Source organism: Larimichthys crocea, chromosome VIII, assembly GCF_000972845.2.
Source record: "Larimichthys crocea isolate SSNF chromosome VIII, L_crocea_2.0, whole genome shotgun sequence".
In the NCBI taxonomy this organism is placed as follows: domain Eukaryota; kingdom Metazoa; phylum Chordata; class Actinopteri; family Sciaenidae; genus Larimichthys; species Larimichthys crocea.
In genome coordinates this window covers 7,534,743-7,552,956 of record NC_040018.1, presented here as the reverse complement: position 1 = coordinate 7,552,956, position 18,214 = coordinate 7,534,743, and the positions used below count along the sequence as shown (strand labels likewise).

The window sequence follows — 18,214 nt, the reverse complement described above, 5'->3', positions numbered from 1 at the left end:
CAAAATACATTAATATTTTGATTATCTTCGATATGCAATATTTTGTCATTTATCACATTTTAAAATTCAGTATTTTTTTCTTTTTCTATCAAACTAAAGTTCATATCCAAGTGTCTTTGAATTACTGCTTACCACATTAGTTGTTCCTGAATCCGTCTTCAGCTGACTGAAAACTACCTTGGTGGATTGGTATATAACAGTGAGAACCTTGTCATTGTTATTTACAATAATAGTCAGGTTGTATTTATTAATTATCTCTTTGACCAGATAGTAAGAGCAGTTCTCGTTGAAGGTGTATGATTTTCCATCAAACGTCATGTAGCTGGATCCATCCAAGACACTGCACACACCTGCAGGACAAAAAGAACCACGCAAATTAAATGTAAAAACTGGAACACTCATAAAACACAATTACTTCCATAAAGATGTTTCTTAGCTGTTTCTACTACAGAGTAGCTTTGGCAGTTAGTTGCTTTTGTAGCTACTGAAGCAATTTAGATGTAATGTAGTGAATAGTAAGGTGCTAGTCCAAGAAATAAATTAATAACTTTTGATGTGTAGTGCCACCATTTGTCCATTTTTTCATACCTTATACATTTTTATCACTCCTATAAATTCCATCCAGTCTTTATAACATGTTTTCTTTATCATACTGTATATGAATGAAAACATGTTATTCAGTTTGTTTTGTGATATTCTATACCATTTTTCCAGCTACTCAGAGATCCTGCAAAACATGACGACTTTTCACTTGTCAGTATGTGGATCTTCCGTTGGATCTGAATCCAAATGAATGGCTGAATTTTAGTGTGAGTGTGTGTTTCAAAAGTAGTCACAGTAACAGAGGTTAAGTATGTGTTCTACTGGATTTACTAGGCTCACACAATTTGCAACAGTCAGTTTTGTAGGGAATGTTCTCCCCCTCTGAAGGCCTAACGTAGTACAAGGCAGATTACGGGGATGAAAAGATAGGTGCATTAAATATTAGTATGTATATAACCAGAAATGTGTTAGATGAAATAATCAGCCTATAATTATTGAGCACAGTAACCAATTAAAAAAGCACTGAAGATCATCCACTGCATATAAAAATCAATATCATAAACTGTGCTGAAAGATTACATTTTCAACTTACATTCACATTCATACTTGAAGCAGCATCCGTTGTCCTCATAGATCTTGACTGCTTTGTGTCCATTGACACATATGGGTTCTGTTTCTGTGGCACAGGAAGCAGACACCGTGGTCACCTCACCATTGATGCAGGTAGAATTGGTACAGTTGTCCACTTTCCAGGACTCTCCATTCTGGATTGGGATTGAGAGACAGTAAGTCATACTGGAAACCATAGGTTTGAGAAACCATGTGCAATGCAATAGATTTTTTTTTTTGCAAGATCTGTGCCATGGCCAGTGTGCACCTTAGGGTAATTTAATGGCCAAGCTATGGTGCACTTGGATCCAGGACTGGAAAGAATACAATATCATGCATTATAGATGGTGCATTAGAGGTTATGACAATCATAGCCAATTACATTCTCTTGCACTCCCTTTTAAATACATGTTGCATTAAGAGTTTCAAATATAAATACAGCAGCTCAAATATACTTCCAAGAAGAGATTACGTTTCTTTAAAAGTTCTTTTAGACATGTTGATAGTCACCAAAATTCCGTGCTTAATAGTGTGCGACTTTGTCATCATGATAGTGCCATATATAAAACCAATGTAACGTCAAACTGTGGTCTGGTATTTTGTTGCTCATGATACACAGTTGCCCATTGATTGGGGTAGAGGCACCAGGAGAGGATTTTGAATTAAAAACTGTAGAGAATATTTCATCATAACTGACAGGTTTAATATGAACCAGGATTGCAGTGTGCCCCTGGTTTGGTACTGCCGCACCCTCTACTCTGTCTGTAAGTCACAAACCAGAGTCACTTTTGAGGAAATAACCTCAGTGGTCCCCAGAAAATTACCAGTTCACGAGTCAAGCCAAGTCTTTTAGAAATGCACAAAAAAAAAACATTTTACATTTCAAATCACACCTTTCTTGGTGGATTCACATCATTGCAGTCCAGGGTGGTTGTAGATGGGGTTGGTAAAGTTGTTGTTGGAGGTGGAGGAATAGTTGTGGGACATGGTCTGGATTCTGTTTGAACTTGACATGATGCATTGCAAGATGCAAAATAACACCACCCTAAACCATCATTGACAGTATACACTGAATCCCCTGTAAAAATCATAGTGGAGAATCGTTTAGTGCACAAAGTTCAAAGATCTGATTTATAAAGAAACGCATGAAAAAAGAACAAGATAATTAGACAGAGAATAGTGTTTGTATTGTAAAGGGTTACACCTAAGTAGTTACTTAAGAATGACTAAGGAATGACTGCAGACCTGATAATGACTCATCAATAAGTAGTTCCTGAATTACTTTGAATCAAAGACTATGTGGGCTAGTAAAACTTTACTTAAGAATAATTAGGATTAAATGAGAGTAACCAAAGAAATGCAATTGATTTGTGTTAAGCCATAAATTCTAAAAGGAAATATGTTGTAAAATGTAAATGGAAAAATTAGAAAAGGAGGATCACCTACCCGGATTGTATTTGGTTCCATTGACAATGCAGACACATTGTGCAGTCGTGCTAACCAATGATGTTATGGTAACTGTGGTAACAGATGGTCTCGTAGTGGTTGCACCAGTTGTTGTAATCTGTGTTGTGCCTGGAAGTGTCTGTGTTATTGGGCCAATAGAAGTTGTACCTGTTGCAGCTGTTGTTCCTGTATTTACAGTTGAAACCACACTAGTTGTAGTGTTCAATACAGAGGGTTTTGTAATTAAAGTTGATGTTGTCTCAGCACTTCCTGTAACTACATTAAGAGTAGTTTGGGACGTTCCTGTAGAGGCTGTCACAGTGGTGACTGTAGGTGTTTTTGTTGTCTCAACCTTCACAGTTGTTCCTCCTGATGTTGTTGTTTCAACAGGTGTGACTGTTGTTCCTTTCGTCGTTGTTGAGGGTCCTTTGGTTGTCGCGGTGGTCACAGATGGTTTTGATGTCACAACTGTTGTTTCTGGGCCTGTTGTTGTGACACTTGGCACTGTGGTTGTAGTTTCAACAACAACTGTGGTAGAGGTTGTTACTGGGCCAGTGGTGACTGTAGGTGGTTTTGTTGTCTCAACCTTCACAGTTGTTCCTCCTGATGTTGTTGTTTCAACAGGTGTGACTGTTGTTCCATTTATGGTTGTTACTCCTGATGTTGTTGTTGCAACAGGTGTGACTGTTGTTCCATTTGTGGTTGTTACTCCTGATGTAGTTGAAGTCGAAAGATACACTGTGACAAAAGGAGACATTGTGTAACCAGCATTATGTTAATTAAGTCTGTCATGTGGGTATATACATTTTTTGTTCTGACACTTAATATTTAAATATACTTTAAAGTATTTCCTTCAGCATTGTCTGTGAAAAAAGCGAAATTTTTGTTTATACTGTGTAGAAGTTTTCTACCTGTAGTTGTCTCTCCAGTTGTTGTGAACTTAAAGGGGGTTGTTGTTGGACCAGCAGTAGTTGTAGTTATGCATGGGTACATGGACCTGATCACAGTCCCATTCTCTCCGCATATAGCTGTAATGCAGTTATCTAGGCCATCGGTGGTGTTGTAGATGGTTTCCCCATATTTGTAGGTTTTTCCATTAATATAGCATGTACAATCTGCAGATCATGAAAATCATCATTTAATTTTTATATACTGTATTTATATTTCTTATCTATATTTACACAATACACACTGTTATGATCCGACAGGGCAAGACTTAGTCTAGGGGAATTTAGGGAGGTAACAATTAAAGTAAAGACCCAAAAACAAAGGGATTAACCAGGGACCGACTGCAAGCGCAGGGATTTATTCAATAACACAAGTTGAACAACGTAAAGTGAAGGCTTCTTCAAACGTCACGATGACTGTGCGATCATACGCCACACGCAATGAACCGCTCGCTGCGGGAACACACAACCACTGAAACACCCGGTAGGCAGTTACAGCCTACCGGTGTTGATCAGCTAATCAGCTGATTGAGGAGGAGAGGGAAAAGGGCGGTACCTGAAATCAAAGGGAGCGCAAGACAACAAGACACACCCACCCCTGCATGTAACACTCACGCACACACAAACATAAATAAATAAATAAATATTTAGATTATATGTGTACTTACAGTTCACATCGTATGGGCATGTTATTCCTGACTCTGTACAGGTGCTTTGGAATAGAAAGAAATTTGGGTGAAAAAAATGGAGTGAAAAACATCAACTTGGAGCTGTTTGAGCTATTCTAAATTGTTTCATAGATTTTATGAAATAACTAACTAAAAGTAACCATTTTTTTCCAGTCATCAAGGAGGAGGAACCTAGTGGAATCATCATATTAAATTTAAAGTTTGATTGTGTATAATCTACTGATACATTGCACACTGGCATGATTCACTACATAATCAGTGGCTATTTTTTGGTCTGTCAGTATGTCCTGTCCTAATTGGTCAAAGTATGGATACAATCACTCAAAAAAAAAAAAAATTTTCTCTTCAGCCCTTTTCTTAAGCCCTTAGTGTAAAAATAATTTCTCTTTAAGACACATACCAATTGTAACAGTTCTCTGATTTAACATTTTCTCCGATGATGTAATGAGTGCCTTTGTCATCATAGCAGCCACATTGGTTCGAGGGGACGCACTTCATTGTGTCTTCATCGAAATAGGGCTTGGTTGGGGGACACTGTGGATAGCAGCCTGCAACACCATTAAAACATTTTGATTAAGCTCAGTTCGAATACAAGCACATTTTTCTGCAGTACTTTCCTGTCTGCTTTATGGGTGAGCCATACATTAACCAGAATGTGTTTATTTTAAATAATTTTAATAGTTTTGTGTGTTTTTTTTATACATTACTTTTTAATTTGAATCAAACAAAAAAACAAAATAACAAAAAACAAAGCAACAAATAGTAATTCCTGATTCACTGATTTGACTCACTTTTTTTTTTTGTCCATGGTCTGTGGCTCTGACACACATATGCTTAAATACTGAACTAAAAGCACATCTGATTGACATTCACTTTTACGGCTTACCTGAGCAGAGAAAAGGTCAATCAGTCAGTTGGCCGACCTGAGTTGCATTGTACATACCTTCCACAGCAGTGACGAAGTTGGAACAGTCTCCTGATGGATTTCTACATGTCTTCATACAGGCAGCTCCACAAGGCTTGTAGTGCCATTCACAGTCATCAGGAGCATTATAGTAGTCACAGAAAATAGCTGTGACAGACAAAATAAGTACTTTACTCACTTACAAAAGTCAATTATGAGTATAAAGTGTTACTTCTTCTTCTTAATACAATACAACTAACAAATACATTTAAATCAGTTTGCTCAGGATACAATTTCAGATTTATTTTTCAGCATTCAAGAGAGTAGAGAGAAGTTGTAAATATGCCTGGTGTGTAATAGTGGCTAAACTTACGGCACAGCTTTGGAGTTCTCCATCTGACACAGGCCCCGGCTTCAGTACAAGCTTTGGCGTAGGCAGCCACAGCAGTGCAGAGACACTCACAGTCTCCACCGGTGTCACAAGCACAGGAGTCTCTCACACAAGAATCATAGTATGGACCAGGATCAACCTTGAACAAACAATATTATACTGTTTAGCAGTTCTGCGCTAGTAGTAGTTATTTCATTACATTATAGCACCATTAGCAGGCTGTGCTAATGGTGGACCAACATTTTGATTGGACTGATGCATGGGCGGACCACCCAAATTATGTGCTTAGTGCCAAAAGTGAAAAAAAAAGTAATTTCCCAAATACCATGGCAGCTGTGAAGTTTGTGTCCATGTAAGTCAGTTTGCTGTCACCATAGTTACCTGTGAATGACAGCTGCTGAAGGTGACACTGGTGATGATGCTACACTGTTTCTGGGACCAGGCTGCCCGGTAAAGGTTGGAGGAACAGGGATCAGTGATTAATTCGGCATTTGGGCAGCTGGATGAAACCTTCCAGCTGTTACCAAATTCCAGAACGTCTGCCACTGTCTCCTGGGAACGTGTGGTGAAGTCGTTTCTACTGTTGCCGTCGTAGTTCCCACACAGACCACATACTTGGCCCTGAGAGGAAAGAGGAACCCAATGATTGTTGTTACTGAAATATCCTTCACTACACAAGTGGAGTTTGGCATTTTCATTTAATGTTATTGTTCAGTTTATAAAGTGCTGACACTGCAAACCCACGTCAACCATGGCCTATGTCACATTTAACTTTGTAATGTGTTTAAATGTGGCACACAGATTTTAAGCCATTAGAATCAATGTGTTAATCAAAAATACGGATTAATGCAAGTTCCTTTGAGGATAAAAATGTCCTGACTTCTCAATGCATGACTTCTTATGGTGTACCACAACCTAGATGGAAATGAACTGGCTTGAATCCAGACATGCAAACTTGATTGTGTTTACCTTGAGGTCCGGGCTGAGTTTCATGAAAAGACTGGTTCTCTGGTCCCACATGAGCACAAGTCCCGGCTTGATTGTCACCACCAGGAAAATACCCATCTTTTGTACCTGAGAAGGGAGCACCTTGCTGCTGCCCTTTACCACTTGGAACTTCTCATCTTTAAGTTGGAATTCATTGTCCTGTTGGTAAAATAAATATGCATATTATTACTGCATCTTTAAAGTGCAAGTAATGACTTCCTCGACAAAATGATTTCTATTTTTTTCTCTCTCTCTCTTTCTCTTTTTTGTTTTTTATGTGGAATTTCACATGGTATTTATAGTATGCTAAATTATGAAAAGGAACATAGTTTGAAAGAAACTGTTCCTTTCCCCAAAGGAACAAATACATATTGGCAGCGTCATTGAATGTAATTGTTTTAACAAACTGCATATCCAATGTCCAGGATATCTGTATTGTGGGTATCAGCATCATTGCATAACCATGGGATACAATGTCAATTATGAACCATAAATTAGTAATATGTCCCAGACTTAGTAACTATCACTTGAGTCATAATTCTCGTCCAATATTACTGTGGTAAAATCAATATTATTTTGATATTCTGATCTGGTGTTTGAGGCAGAACACGTGGACAGTATGCATGTGTTTACCCCCAGAAAAATCTTGATGGTCTTGGAGCAGGTGGTTCCTGTGGTTCCACATGGAACATTTTCAGTGATAATCCTGAAGCTGCCATTGTTCTGACCAGCGGTACAGTAATCCTGAGTGGGGCACAGACACAGCATGCAATTAGTGGACACCATCATCAAAGACACACTTTATAATCTAGCGCAATTTTATCTCACTCTTCATGCTCTTGCAGCCATAATCAGCTCTATTAAAGCTGCGATATGTAAGACTGTGAGCCATTCTACCTATCGATGTCACGTTTTAATTACTTTTTATTGCTAAAGGGTGAACAGTTTTGTAACATAACTTGCAAATGAGAACTTTCTCAGATCTCTGCCACTTTACCTGGAGGAGGGTGTATTCACATTGTCCACTGAAGTCAAACCTCTTATCATCAAAGGTGACGTAGTGACCGTCACCATAGATCTCACAAACTGAATCACACACGTTGGTGGTACATTTGAACTTTCTTTCACTGCAGTAGCTGGAGACACACAGCAGATACAACTGTTCAGTTAAATCTGTGCAACATAATCATTCAATAGCATGTATTTGGGTTTATTTGTTTATTAGAGAATTGTTTGAAAAGTCATTCAGAGAAATATTTCTGCCCTCATCACCAGAAGTGCCTGGTTATAATGATTCGGTCAAAATATTTGGCTACAAGTATACAAAATCATAACTAAATATTATATCAGATATTACAAAAGAAGAAATTGATTTTGTCTATAAATAGTGTGCACATTGCCATGTACTGTATATTGCTGTGTATCTAAAGCATTGTACAAACCAGGTGTTGCAGTCCACAGTCAGTGTCTGTCCAGGCTGGTAGACCTTTCCATTGTGCAGACATGGACAGCTGGTCTCATTGATACAACCTCCTAATCCATCTGATACCAGGCCATCAGGACACATGCAGCCTGATGTACAGCCTGTACTGATCTGTATGCAGCCAAAGTAGAAAGAGGGTGTGAGCCAAGTAGGGACTGTGCTTGTATCTCTATGTAAGTGTTTCGCTTCTGTCGGTTTGTGCTGCGCTGTACTTACACAAGCCATGTCCAGAGTGTTGCAGCTCTTCTGACACTCAGTCCCAGTGACCCCAGGTTGAGCAGTGGAACAGTCAAAGTAAACCATGGGCTCAATGCACGATTTTAGGGCTGGGTATCAAATGACAAAAAAAAACGTGTTATGGTGGGGTCAAAGTTCCAAACATCATTCCATTTACAATTCCTTGCAGCATGAATTTAAAATACTTGGCCACTCAACAGGTCTCTGTAGTTCCTGATGTAGTGTTAGTTGGACATGTGCATTTTAAGAGTATCAACAGTTAAGCACGATTGCATTTAGACATATACCAAAAAAGAAGCTTACAGTCTAGTTGTATCCCTGAGCAGCTGATAACTCCATTTCTGCAGATACTGTGAAAACAGGCATGACAGGACATGTCAAAAATCCATCCACCTTAATGACATAGTTTGATGTTGTAAACTGGCTACAGTGTCATTCAGGTTGCCTATTGACTGTCTCATCATTTTTTTAATTGATTGTCCCTTAATAATAAAATTCTAGCTGTATTGTTGCGTTCTCAGATATTCCAAGTTAGTTCCCGTTGCTGGCTTTGTAAGTCACACCAGATCAATGAAAATGGTGGCTTTGCAGCGGGCTATTATTTTGGTTGGTTCAATGGATTGCCATTTAACTCTTCAGCTAGCACCGTTGGGTTTGACTTTGTCCACACACATTCATGACTTGTGCAAGGTAGCAAATGTTAGGGTTAGCAAACTAAGACAGTGATGGTAAACATTACTCTACAACCATCGGCATGTTGCGTTGTCATTGTGTGCGTGCTCTCACGTTAACATTTGTATCTCAAAATATTGACAGAGGTGTTAGTGTGGCTGCAGGCTTATTTCCATTAAAATGACGCTTCCTGAAATAACTGCCTACAGAGTACACTGTGTTTACTGTGTCTACGTTGTCCAAAAACTCAGTTGACTTCCTACCATAAAGTAGATTTTAGTGTGTTTATTCCCCTGACCCTTTAATGCCAAACTCTTGATATCACTACACTGTAGTACTGTGTATTTACCATGTGGTTCCCTCTTTGCTGACAGTCTCTCCAGCAGGAATAATGTTGTCTTTGTCGTAGCAGGGACAGTTCGCACTGGTCACACACTGGCCTTTGTCGTTCATGTAGGTTCCCTCGGCACATCCACAGCCGTCCACTGGGGTAAATTTGATCTGGCAAGAGTAGTCAGGCTGGCTGAGGGATTGGCAGGTACGCCTGCAGGAGGTCATGTTGTAGCCATACACTGTTCCGGCTGGGCATAATTTACTGAATTTGCCTAGAGGGAGAGATAACAGGTAAGTGGTAGCAAGAGTGTGCATCTGCCAGATGAATCAGACTTTTAATGCAGAGGGTTAAAATGTACAACTGCACCCAGTCCCGCACACTGCCATAGACTTAGCTTAGTGCTTAGTTTTTGTAATGTTTACCTCACTGAATTACTGCTGCAGTAAACAATCCAATCATTTCATAAAATAAAATATGCACGTGACCAGCTGTTTCTTACAAAACCAGATTCTCCCTATTACCACAGCAAAACAACAGTTCTTGTCTTTTTACTCACTACAGATGGTCGTCCTCCAGTCAGTGATGTAGACTCCTGCCGCTGCACATGCATAGACATACGAGGAGACTGCCGCACACATGCAGTCCTCACTCTGCTCACAGTTACAGCTGTCATACATGCAACTCTGTAAGGAGAGATACAGACATATTAACGAAGGCACGGTAGTTTAGCTTATTTGCTGTGACAGCTTTGTGTGTGCAGACTTACATCTTTGTACACATTGGGGCTAATGATATAGTGACAAGAAGCAAACACTCCTTTGGGATCTGTTAGTTTGGAGCACCAGTACTGAGCATAACTCTCTGAGACACAGAAACAAACAGAAATGAAAGGGTTACAAAACATCATATGCCCTAAAAACAACAAGGTTAGCTCACAATCACGTGGTATGACATGACAAACATGATGTAATAAAGCATTGGAAGAGAGATTGAAGCTGTACCCTTGTTGATGCCCTGGCTACAGGGGTGCACAAAACGCGTTGTGATGTCAGGGCAGGTTGCTCTGGTTTTCCACGTGTTGGCAAATACTATGGCTGTGCCCTCCACCAGCCCACTGGCCACCTTGAAGTCATCCGTCATTATGTTGTTGAAGTTTCCGCACAAACCTGTTGGACACGATGACACACGTTTATGCAGCTATTAACATTTAACAATTAACTATTACAAACCAAAAACGTACACTCAGAATATCAGAACTGGTCAATTCATTTGTAAATGTTGGTAAATGCAAGGATGCAGGAGGGGTTTTCCAAATACTGACACAATAATAAGGAGACATACCAGCGGTGCTTCCTTTGAGTGAAGAGTCAGCTGAAACGAAGACCTGCATCACGGGGGACAGCTGGACCAGCACTCGTATGCCCACCTTGAGGTTTATGACGATATAGAAGGATGATGGCCTGAAGGCACTCAGATCAGCTGCAACGACAAAACACATTGAAAAACTCAGTGCAACAGAGACGTGTCCAATCAGTCATGGAAATATACACACTATGTTCTCATGTTCATCTTTTCATTTTCACGTGGGTCACTAGAATATTGCTGTAACTCATTTTTAATTAACTACAACATATAGAAAGTATTTTCAGATCTTTTTAAGATTCTGTGCTGTATCATTTCATATCATTTGAAGGAACTCACTTGTAAACAGTGGCAGCTGAGAAACGATCCGATTCACAGAAACTTGTCCAGATGCATAAATTTTGACAATCTGTTGGTTTGTGGAAAGACATCGTTTAGATCAGACAGTCCAAACATTTTTTCCAAATTGGATTTTGTTTCAACATTTATACATATATTCGGTGAAGTAAAACGCTCCATACAGATTGTAATTAAGTAGTATATCTGCGTGTGTGTGTGTGTTAGTGAGCTTACCACAGAATTGCTGTATAAGGCCAGAGTTACAGCTCTGAGGCAGGTCCTACTGTCAGAAAAACCACACTTGACAATGTCCACCAGCACAGTGAATAAGGAGCCGCTACTTTGCTACAAGAGACATTGGAACAAAACATGAACTTTAATACAGACTGAAGAACTGGTGAGGGTAGAACACGCAAATACCTCTGTTCATGAAATACTAAACGTATATTTATACATCAGATCGTGTAGCATGATGATATGTGGTTGTCCATGCATGCTGTTTATCAATCCGTGCTCCTGGTATGTAATGGTATGACTCTGGTGATGATGATGTGCGTTACCTTAGCCAGAATGTAGGTGCAGTCCCCATGGAAGGTGTAGACTTTCCCATCGAAGGTGTTTATGTGAGATCCTCCCTCCACAGAGCAGGTTCCTGGACAGTCCCCCTCTGTGCAATTCCACTGGCCACTCTCACACACACTGTCAGCACAAACACACAGTAATCTCTGAACATAGGATAAAGTCAAGGTTCAAAATTTGTGTTTGATGTTTTTTTAACAGATTTTCACAAGGGGGATTTGGTGAAGTAAAATGAACACCTAAAATGTGCACCTTTGATTTGAGTTTTGTGTGATTATTGACAGCAGTTGTACCTATTTGTCTCTGACACCAATAAAGTCAATAAAGGCACCTGAGATCTCATCTTACCAGGATCTGCAGTTGTAAGAGTAAGACTGTCCTGATGTGTAGACTTTGTTGTTGTGCTGACATGGACAGTCCTCGGCTTTAATACAACCAGTATTACTGATGTCATCAAAGATGAATCCTGAGGGGAAATAATCATTATTGTCATGTTCTATGGCCATGAGTGCGATTGTGTGTGCTTGGCAGTCTCATAGTGTAAAATGTGTGTGGCTACCGGCAGGGCAGCCGCAGCCATCATGGCAGTGGCTGTCACATGTCTGGCTGGCCTGAGGGTTGGAGCAGCTGTCCGGACATGAACTTGTACACTCAAAGAACTGCATGTTGTATGGACACTCCTTGTCTGTGGAGACAAACACATAAATGTCGCTGTATAAGTGACAAATAATTCAGCTGGAGGAAAAAAAACAACCACAACTGATTCAAGACTAGAACATTTAAATGAACCCTTACAGCAAAAGTTTTCCGTCCTCCATGGTTGGGGCTTGCCACCTGCATGCACACACTGCCTGGAGAATTCTGAGATGGTTTTGCAGAGGTCTTGACCATCTTCACCGCACATATCAAGCATACAGACGTGACTGAAGGCTTCCAAATCCAGATTGTTTTGACAACTGCTGAATTTATCACTGGTGAACTGCTGGTTACAGAGTAGCTGAAGAAAACAAAATCAGAGGGCATAAAAGAAATTGTAAATGTTTTTTTTGTCTGTTTGTTTGTATACAATAAAATAATGGACAATATCTGTAAACAACCAAACTATTATTTTAAGTATTATTATTAATGACAAATTAAAGTTATTTCTAATTTATCTAAATTAATCTAAAAATATGATATTACTTACACCATATTTTTTTCTGCTTCCTTAAGTTATATACACATAATGTAAATTAAATGATTTGAAATATAAATGTTTATGTTCATACTAACAATGCTATATTTTCTTTGTAATTTTAAGATAAATCAAGGTTAAATATGGGAGGGATGCTGGTTCGATTCCTGAGTCCTCCAGTCCAGTCGAAGGGTCCCTAAGCAAGGTACTGAATATAAGTGTGAATGGGTGAATGTGACAAAGGTTGTAAAAGCATGTTGAGTGGTTTCTAGATAATAATTCAGAAAACATCTTCAAAATCTCTGCAAAACCTTGATTTTTTTTTACATTTATTTGAATTGATACTTTACCTGAATTTTATATGTTTTGTTTGGCTGCCAGTCAGTTGTTTGTTTGTTTTGTTTTTTAAATTATTTATTTATTTATTTATTTATTTATTTATTTTTGTATGTATCCTTCACACACATGATGATAAAGAGTGAAGAGTTACCTTATTGCCACAGACACGGGTCGGGTCGATCGGCAGCTCCACACAGTTCTCTGTCGGCCCGTTCACCTTGTAGGTATCGGCATAGTCTTCCACAGACAGAAGAGCTCCTACAGTACAGTATCACACACAATCACACAGCAGTGTTAATGGCATGATTATTCAGTGTTAATTTGCAATTCATCATCAAGTTTTTTATGCCATAAACTGCAATTTAAAGTAAGCGGGGAAATGTTTGATTACAGAGTTCTTTCGTTCAGTGCCTAAAAGTCAACTTCATTACAAATTCTTGCAATAGTCACTAGTTGCAGTAACATTAGCCTTGTTTGTTTTTTTTGTGCCCTAAGACCAAACTCTGAGGCAGTTTTTTCTCGGAGTGCAGCTCTCCAAAAAAGCTGGATAAACACAACAGTTAGCCTAAAGGTATCGGGCCTAGAATAGCTCCGTTTCGGTAAATACTGAGAAAGCATTTGAAAAACATGTTGCAATATATTTATTTTGCCTTAGAACAAAGCCGTACAATCGAGTTATGTCAATCTGAAATTTGTTTTTGAATGTGAGTTTCTTTTCAGTGTTGAAATCCACAGTACATTTTCCCTCCATAATGTTGAAAAGGATCTTACCATTTATCCTTAAATCATCGGCGTCACCATCAAAGTTTCCACAGAGTCCACACAGCTGGTCCTTGTATTTGGTATCTATTTCAACCTGTAAACACAACCCAAACATACAGTAGTTATTGGCAAAATTGGCATTTTAAGGTTTTAACACATTATTCATAAAAGTTTCTTTCATGTAATCCATTTGGCGAATCTTTCTGAGACCATCTAAAAAAAAAGGTTCATCAGCCAGAAATGTTTGGGAAGCTGGTCTACATCAATTATATTAATCTCTAATGAGGAAATTCTTTTGTCACATCCTCCTTGATAAAGTAAAGCTGTAATGTTTACTTTTATCCATTAGCATTTGAACTGTGGTTTTCAGGCATGGCTTATTTATATTGTTTGCCTATTTCTCCATGACATATCCCACAGCCTCACCCAGTGACTCACTGCTTTTGCAGTGCGCCTTGATCAATGGCTTCTCCCTGCTTCAGCCACATCAGCCATGAAGTTTATTGTTTTAGCCAAGTTTGTCTTCCTCAAAACAGATTTCCGTGAGATTTGAATTTAGGCCAGGTGCCAAGCAATTTGACTGTCGTGTGAATCATGCGAGTGACATTTCTTTGAATCTTGAAAGTCTGGCTTATTTGACAAAATAATTCTTGAGGACACACAATTAAGATGACATTACACATTTAAACACATGTAAATGTTCACAGTTGAGCAGTCACAGGTTTAATTGAATCAGATTTAATCAATTTCACTTATCAGACAGGCAGTCTGTTACAAGAGGTTATTTTGTACAGCAGGTTGACCATTGTATTTTGCGTACCTCTAGAGGGAGTGGCGTATCGCCAATGGTACATAGTTTGAGAGCGAGCAGTCCAAATTATTCAACTTCTTCAGTTGCTTTGCAAACAACCATGAGGATACTAGCTGGATAAGATAGAACTGAACTACACTGGCTGTTTTATGAGATATCAAATATATGTCACCCAAGTGCAACACTATGGTCTTCTATTATGGTTTTAATAGCTTTTGGAGAACAATGGAGTTCTGCAGCATAGAGATAAGCTCTATCAGACTGTGTCAACACAGACAATAATTGTTAGAAAGATAAGTTCATTGTTGGTTTGGTCTTTTCATGGGATTTGTAGATAATATTAATAAAATGGTAAGATAGCGTCAGTCTTATCCTTAACAGAAACATACTCTGCAGTGGTGTGGTCAGTTGTGCACAGTGGACCCAACTTTGTCAGCGTGTTTAAAACCCCATGAAAATACACCTGAACTCAAAACTTAAGAAAGATGTGTGTGCATATGTGAAGGTGTGTTTCCTACATCAAAGGAGTCATCCAGGTTCCAGAAGGCTTTAATGCCCAGCTTGGCTTCGACAACGATACTAGACGTGGTTCCCTTGACAGCAACCCCGTATGTGACAAATGGCAGAGACACCCTGCAGTGAACAAATGAGACAGAAAGCAGCCAGTGACACAGAATGATTGCTTGTTCCCAGAGTGATACAGAAGATCAGACAAAAAAATCTAGATAACTGTCTTACTGCTATTATTTGATTTATCAGAAATCTGCAAATGACTACCTTCACAGTGTTAATGGTAGTGGTGAATCAGTAAAACCAAAAAAGAGGCTAAAAGAGGTTAAAATGCTTGGCAGAGCAGAACTGCAGAGGTGGGTGTTTATGACCTTAGCACCATGAAATTACTTTGGGTCATTTAATTCATTGTTTATATTGAAAATATTGATTCATTCATGTCTATTTTTTGCCCAGGTTTAACCTTTGCCAAGCAAAGGCAGGGAGGTTCTTAGCAGTTTGTTTATAGTGATGCTTGGCTGCTTAAGCAACTTCTAATTCACCTTCCTATCTGTGCAGCCTTTGTTTGCACTTCACTCAACCACAGCGTGAAAATCAACTTGAAACTTAAAACGTGTTTCAATATGCTCATATGCACTGATGTTTGCCAGTGTGTCCTTTTTTGATGCTGCTGATGGGAAAAATTAAAATCTTTGTTACGTTTAGAGCAGGGCTGTTGAACTGTTGAACTGAATTTGGTCAACTGCATAATAACCTTGCAAAAACACGAACACCACCGCCAAAGAGTTCTGTTATTTAAGTATAAAGGAATACAAGTGTATTCTAAAAACACAGACATTCATGAGAGATGAGATGATGATCCTGAAGCTTAAGAAAAAGCGCATTTTTTACATGTCAGTTTCTCAGCATTCAGTCTGTCTGCTGCCATTACGGTGTACAGATCACTCTGAATCTACACAAGCATGAACCCTTTAGTCACATGCATTTTCTTTTCTTTTTTTCCAACTTTATTTATAGAACCTTTTGAACATTTTAGACAGACAGTGTGGTGTACAGCACCAGCCACAAGGGTACAAAACATCAATTATCACAACTGACTGTCAGATTTTTAGAGGCACCAGTATGGGGAGCAATACCAAAAACTGCAGACAGACTGTTTAGAGAAATAACATAGCCATATGCCCGAGACAGTATGTCAAAAATGTACGACCATAACGACTCCAGTTTAGCACAGGACCAGAACATATGAGCATGATTTGCAGGGGAGAAGTCACATCTACCACAAGCATCACTGACAGAGGGGTCTATTTTAGCAAGTCGTGCGCTTGTATAGTGGATTCTAAAGAACACTTTGCATTGAATCAGCCTGTGTCGAGAGCAAATTGATGACAAGTGAATAAGGGAGAGTGCAGATTCCCATTGTTGCTCAGTTAGTTTGACGTTGAGAGTCTCTTCCCATGCAATTTGAACGGCATTCAGGGAGGTTGAGGATGTAGACCAGATAGATCTATATAGGAAAGAAATACATCCCTTAGCGATCGGATCTCTGTTTCAAAGAGTGTCAACTCAAGTGTCAACAAGGTTTCTGGGGAGCGATTCGGGAACTGGGGGAATAGTTTTTTGACATAGTCACGCACCTGAAGGAAGCGGAAGAGATGATGTGGTGGGAGGTTATACTTCATTCGAAGTTGTGCACAAGAGGAGAAGACCTTTCCTGTGTATAAATCATTAACTGATTTTATGCCTTTGTTATGCCACATCCAAAATGCTGAGTCCGACCTAGATGGTTCACCAGATCTTTAAAGAGACGGCTACTATAGGACAGTTAGCCATACATGACATAGGCAGCGGGAGTTGTGCACACAGAACTGAGCGTAGTGAGAACGGGGAAGCTTTGTTTTCCAAATGTTCCCACACAGGCAGAGGTTCTTGATCTTCACGCATCCAGAAGGGAAGCTTTTGCACATTTGCGGCCCAGTAGTGGTATCTAAATACTGGGAGGGCAAAACCGCCTTTGTCTTTAGGGGACTGCAGAATCGAAGTCACATGTATTTTAAACAGATTAACAAATACGGCATTTTACTGGCCCACTCCGTTCTGGCCTGCTAATTGTATGCCTAAAGACTCAATCAGATGTGTCATTAAAGACACATAAGTCTTCATAAATTATCTGTAAATGTCTAAATCACTGTAATATTCTTTGCTGCATTTTATATCCAGGATAGATTTAGTTGAACTTACGTCACGCCGTCGACAACCACTGAATCACTGGAAAGCACCAACACAGCTCCATCCAGCTTCATGATGATGGTGCCGATGGTGGTGATGTTGCCGACTATCTTGCGCCTCAACTGGATGTTGAAATTTTCGTAGCTCAGCTTGCAGGATGAGGACATGACATGGTTACAGGTGGAGGGCAGCTCGAAGAAATTTCCATCAAAGGTCTTCCAGTGAGTCTGTCCCCAAGTTGAGCACACTTGGCCAATGTGAGATGGATTCTCTGCAACAATATTAACACATTTTTCATATTACATATCACATATTTTGGATTAAAATCTATTTTGAAAATTTGCACAGTTAACTGAATTCACTTTAAGTGTGTTGTGTGTTGTGTGTGTGTAGTAAGAAATAATTATTTTTGAATTTAGAAACACATATGGAATGATTTTAAATATTGCAAAACCATACATAATAACTCTAAACCAAAGCATTTGGAAATGTCATGCAGAATGACATGAGTTTGTATGTAGGTAACAGAAGGATGATTGGCTGTTTTTAATCAGCTGTCAGTGTTAAAGTTTAAAATTCATCTTTGGTGTTTCGTATGATACAGAAGGAAAATGTAAAAACAAATGTAGAAGTGTCAAAAAAAGATGAAAATTCAAGTTGTTTTCTTTCCTTCACCGTACGTCTGAACTAAACCAAACCTCTGTGGAAACATCCACTATGTGACCTGTTCCAATCATCTTGTTGAGTGTGAAGCTGTAAGCAGTTTTCAAGTCATCACTCACCATTTGTCTGAGTGACTGCGCCAACCAGCAGCGTTAGGTAAATGAGCCATAAGGTGGACTGAAGTCCTGACGTCCCCATGTTGCT

At 39.2% G+C, this 18,214-nt stretch overlaps 2 protein-coding genes across 2 annotated transcripts in view; both read right to left on the bottom strand.

Annotated features, from left to right (window-relative positions):
- Positions 1 to 15,146, bottom strand: part of LOC104936201 (mucin-5B) — a 24,888-nt gene extending 9,742 nt beyond the window's left edge. The window contains exons 1-30 of the mRNA XM_027281413.1: positions 15,127 to 15,146; positions 13,807 to 13,891; positions 13,187 to 13,293; positions 12,318 to 12,519; positions 12,082 to 12,207; positions 11,871 to 11,988; positions 11,504 to 11,642; positions 11,178 to 11,288; positions 10,944 to 11,013; positions 10,584 to 10,721; positions 10,244 to 10,408; positions 10,009 to 10,103; positions 9,799 to 9,925; positions 9,258 to 9,513; positions 8,540 to 8,586; positions 8,216 to 8,325; positions 7,959 to 8,110; positions 7,514 to 7,652; positions 7,150 to 7,260; positions 6,499 to 6,675; positions 5,911 to 6,150; positions 5,512 to 5,668; positions 5,178 to 5,306; positions 4,635 to 4,782; positions 4,214 to 4,257; positions 3,510 to 3,713; positions 2,599 to 3,336; positions 2,046 to 2,230; positions 1,136 to 1,307; positions 133 to 350 (exon numbers count right to left, since the gene is read on the bottom strand). Coding sequence (XP_027137214.1) covers positions 133 to 350; positions 1,136 to 1,307; positions 2,046 to 2,230; positions 2,599 to 3,336; positions 3,510 to 3,713; positions 4,214 to 4,257; positions 4,635 to 4,782; positions 5,178 to 5,306; positions 5,512 to 5,668; positions 5,911 to 6,150; positions 6,499 to 6,675; positions 7,150 to 7,260; positions 7,514 to 7,652; positions 7,959 to 8,110; positions 8,216 to 8,325; positions 8,540 to 8,586; positions 9,258 to 9,513; positions 9,799 to 9,925; positions 10,009 to 10,103; positions 10,244 to 10,408; positions 10,584 to 10,721; positions 10,944 to 11,013; positions 11,178 to 11,288; positions 11,504 to 11,642; positions 11,871 to 11,988; positions 12,082 to 12,207; positions 12,318 to 12,435 — 4,434 coding nt within the window. The 5' untranslated portion in view covers positions 12,436 to 12,519; positions 13,187 to 13,293; positions 13,807 to 13,891; positions 15,127 to 15,146. The remainder of the gene's footprint in view (positions 1 to 132; positions 351 to 1,135; positions 1,308 to 2,045; positions 2,231 to 2,598; positions 3,337 to 3,509; positions 3,714 to 4,213; positions 4,258 to 4,634; positions 4,783 to 5,177; positions 5,307 to 5,511; positions 5,669 to 5,910; positions 6,151 to 6,498; positions 6,676 to 7,149; positions 7,261 to 7,513; positions 7,653 to 7,958; positions 8,111 to 8,215; positions 8,326 to 8,539; positions 8,587 to 9,257; positions 9,514 to 9,798; positions 9,926 to 10,008; positions 10,104 to 10,243; positions 10,409 to 10,583; positions 10,722 to 10,943; positions 11,014 to 11,177; positions 11,289 to 11,503; positions 11,643 to 11,870; positions 11,989 to 12,081; positions 12,208 to 12,317; positions 12,520 to 13,186; positions 13,294 to 13,806; positions 13,892 to 15,126) is intronic.
- On the bottom strand, positions 14,752 to 18,214 carry LOC113746321 (mucin-5AC). The gene is made up of 3 exons (XM_027281415.1): positions 18,130 to 18,214; positions 17,360 to 17,618; positions 14,752 to 15,241 (listed from the first exon to the last, which is right to left on the bottom strand). Exons 1-3 carry the CDS (start codon positions 18,206 to 18,208, stop codon positions 15,085 to 15,087), a joined length of 495 nt encoding a protein of 164 aa, XP_027137216.1. The 5' UTR covers positions 18,209 to 18,214; the 3' UTR covers positions 14,752 to 15,084.

Bases quoted from the DNA above. Each gene is read 5' to 3' on its own strand.
- LOC113746321 (XM_027281415.1), bottom strand. From the start codon at position 18,208: ATGGGGACGTCAGGACTTCAGTCCACCTTATGGCTCATTTACCTAACG. The intron at 17,619-18,129 runs GTGAGTGATGAC...ATATTGTTGCAG, and splicing joins CGCAGTCACTCAGACAAATG to AGAATCCATCTCACATTGGC. The intron at 15,242-17,359 runs GTAAGTTCAACT...TGTTCACTGCAG, and splicing joins GTGGTTGTCGACGGCGTGAC to GGTGTCTCTGCCATTTGTCA.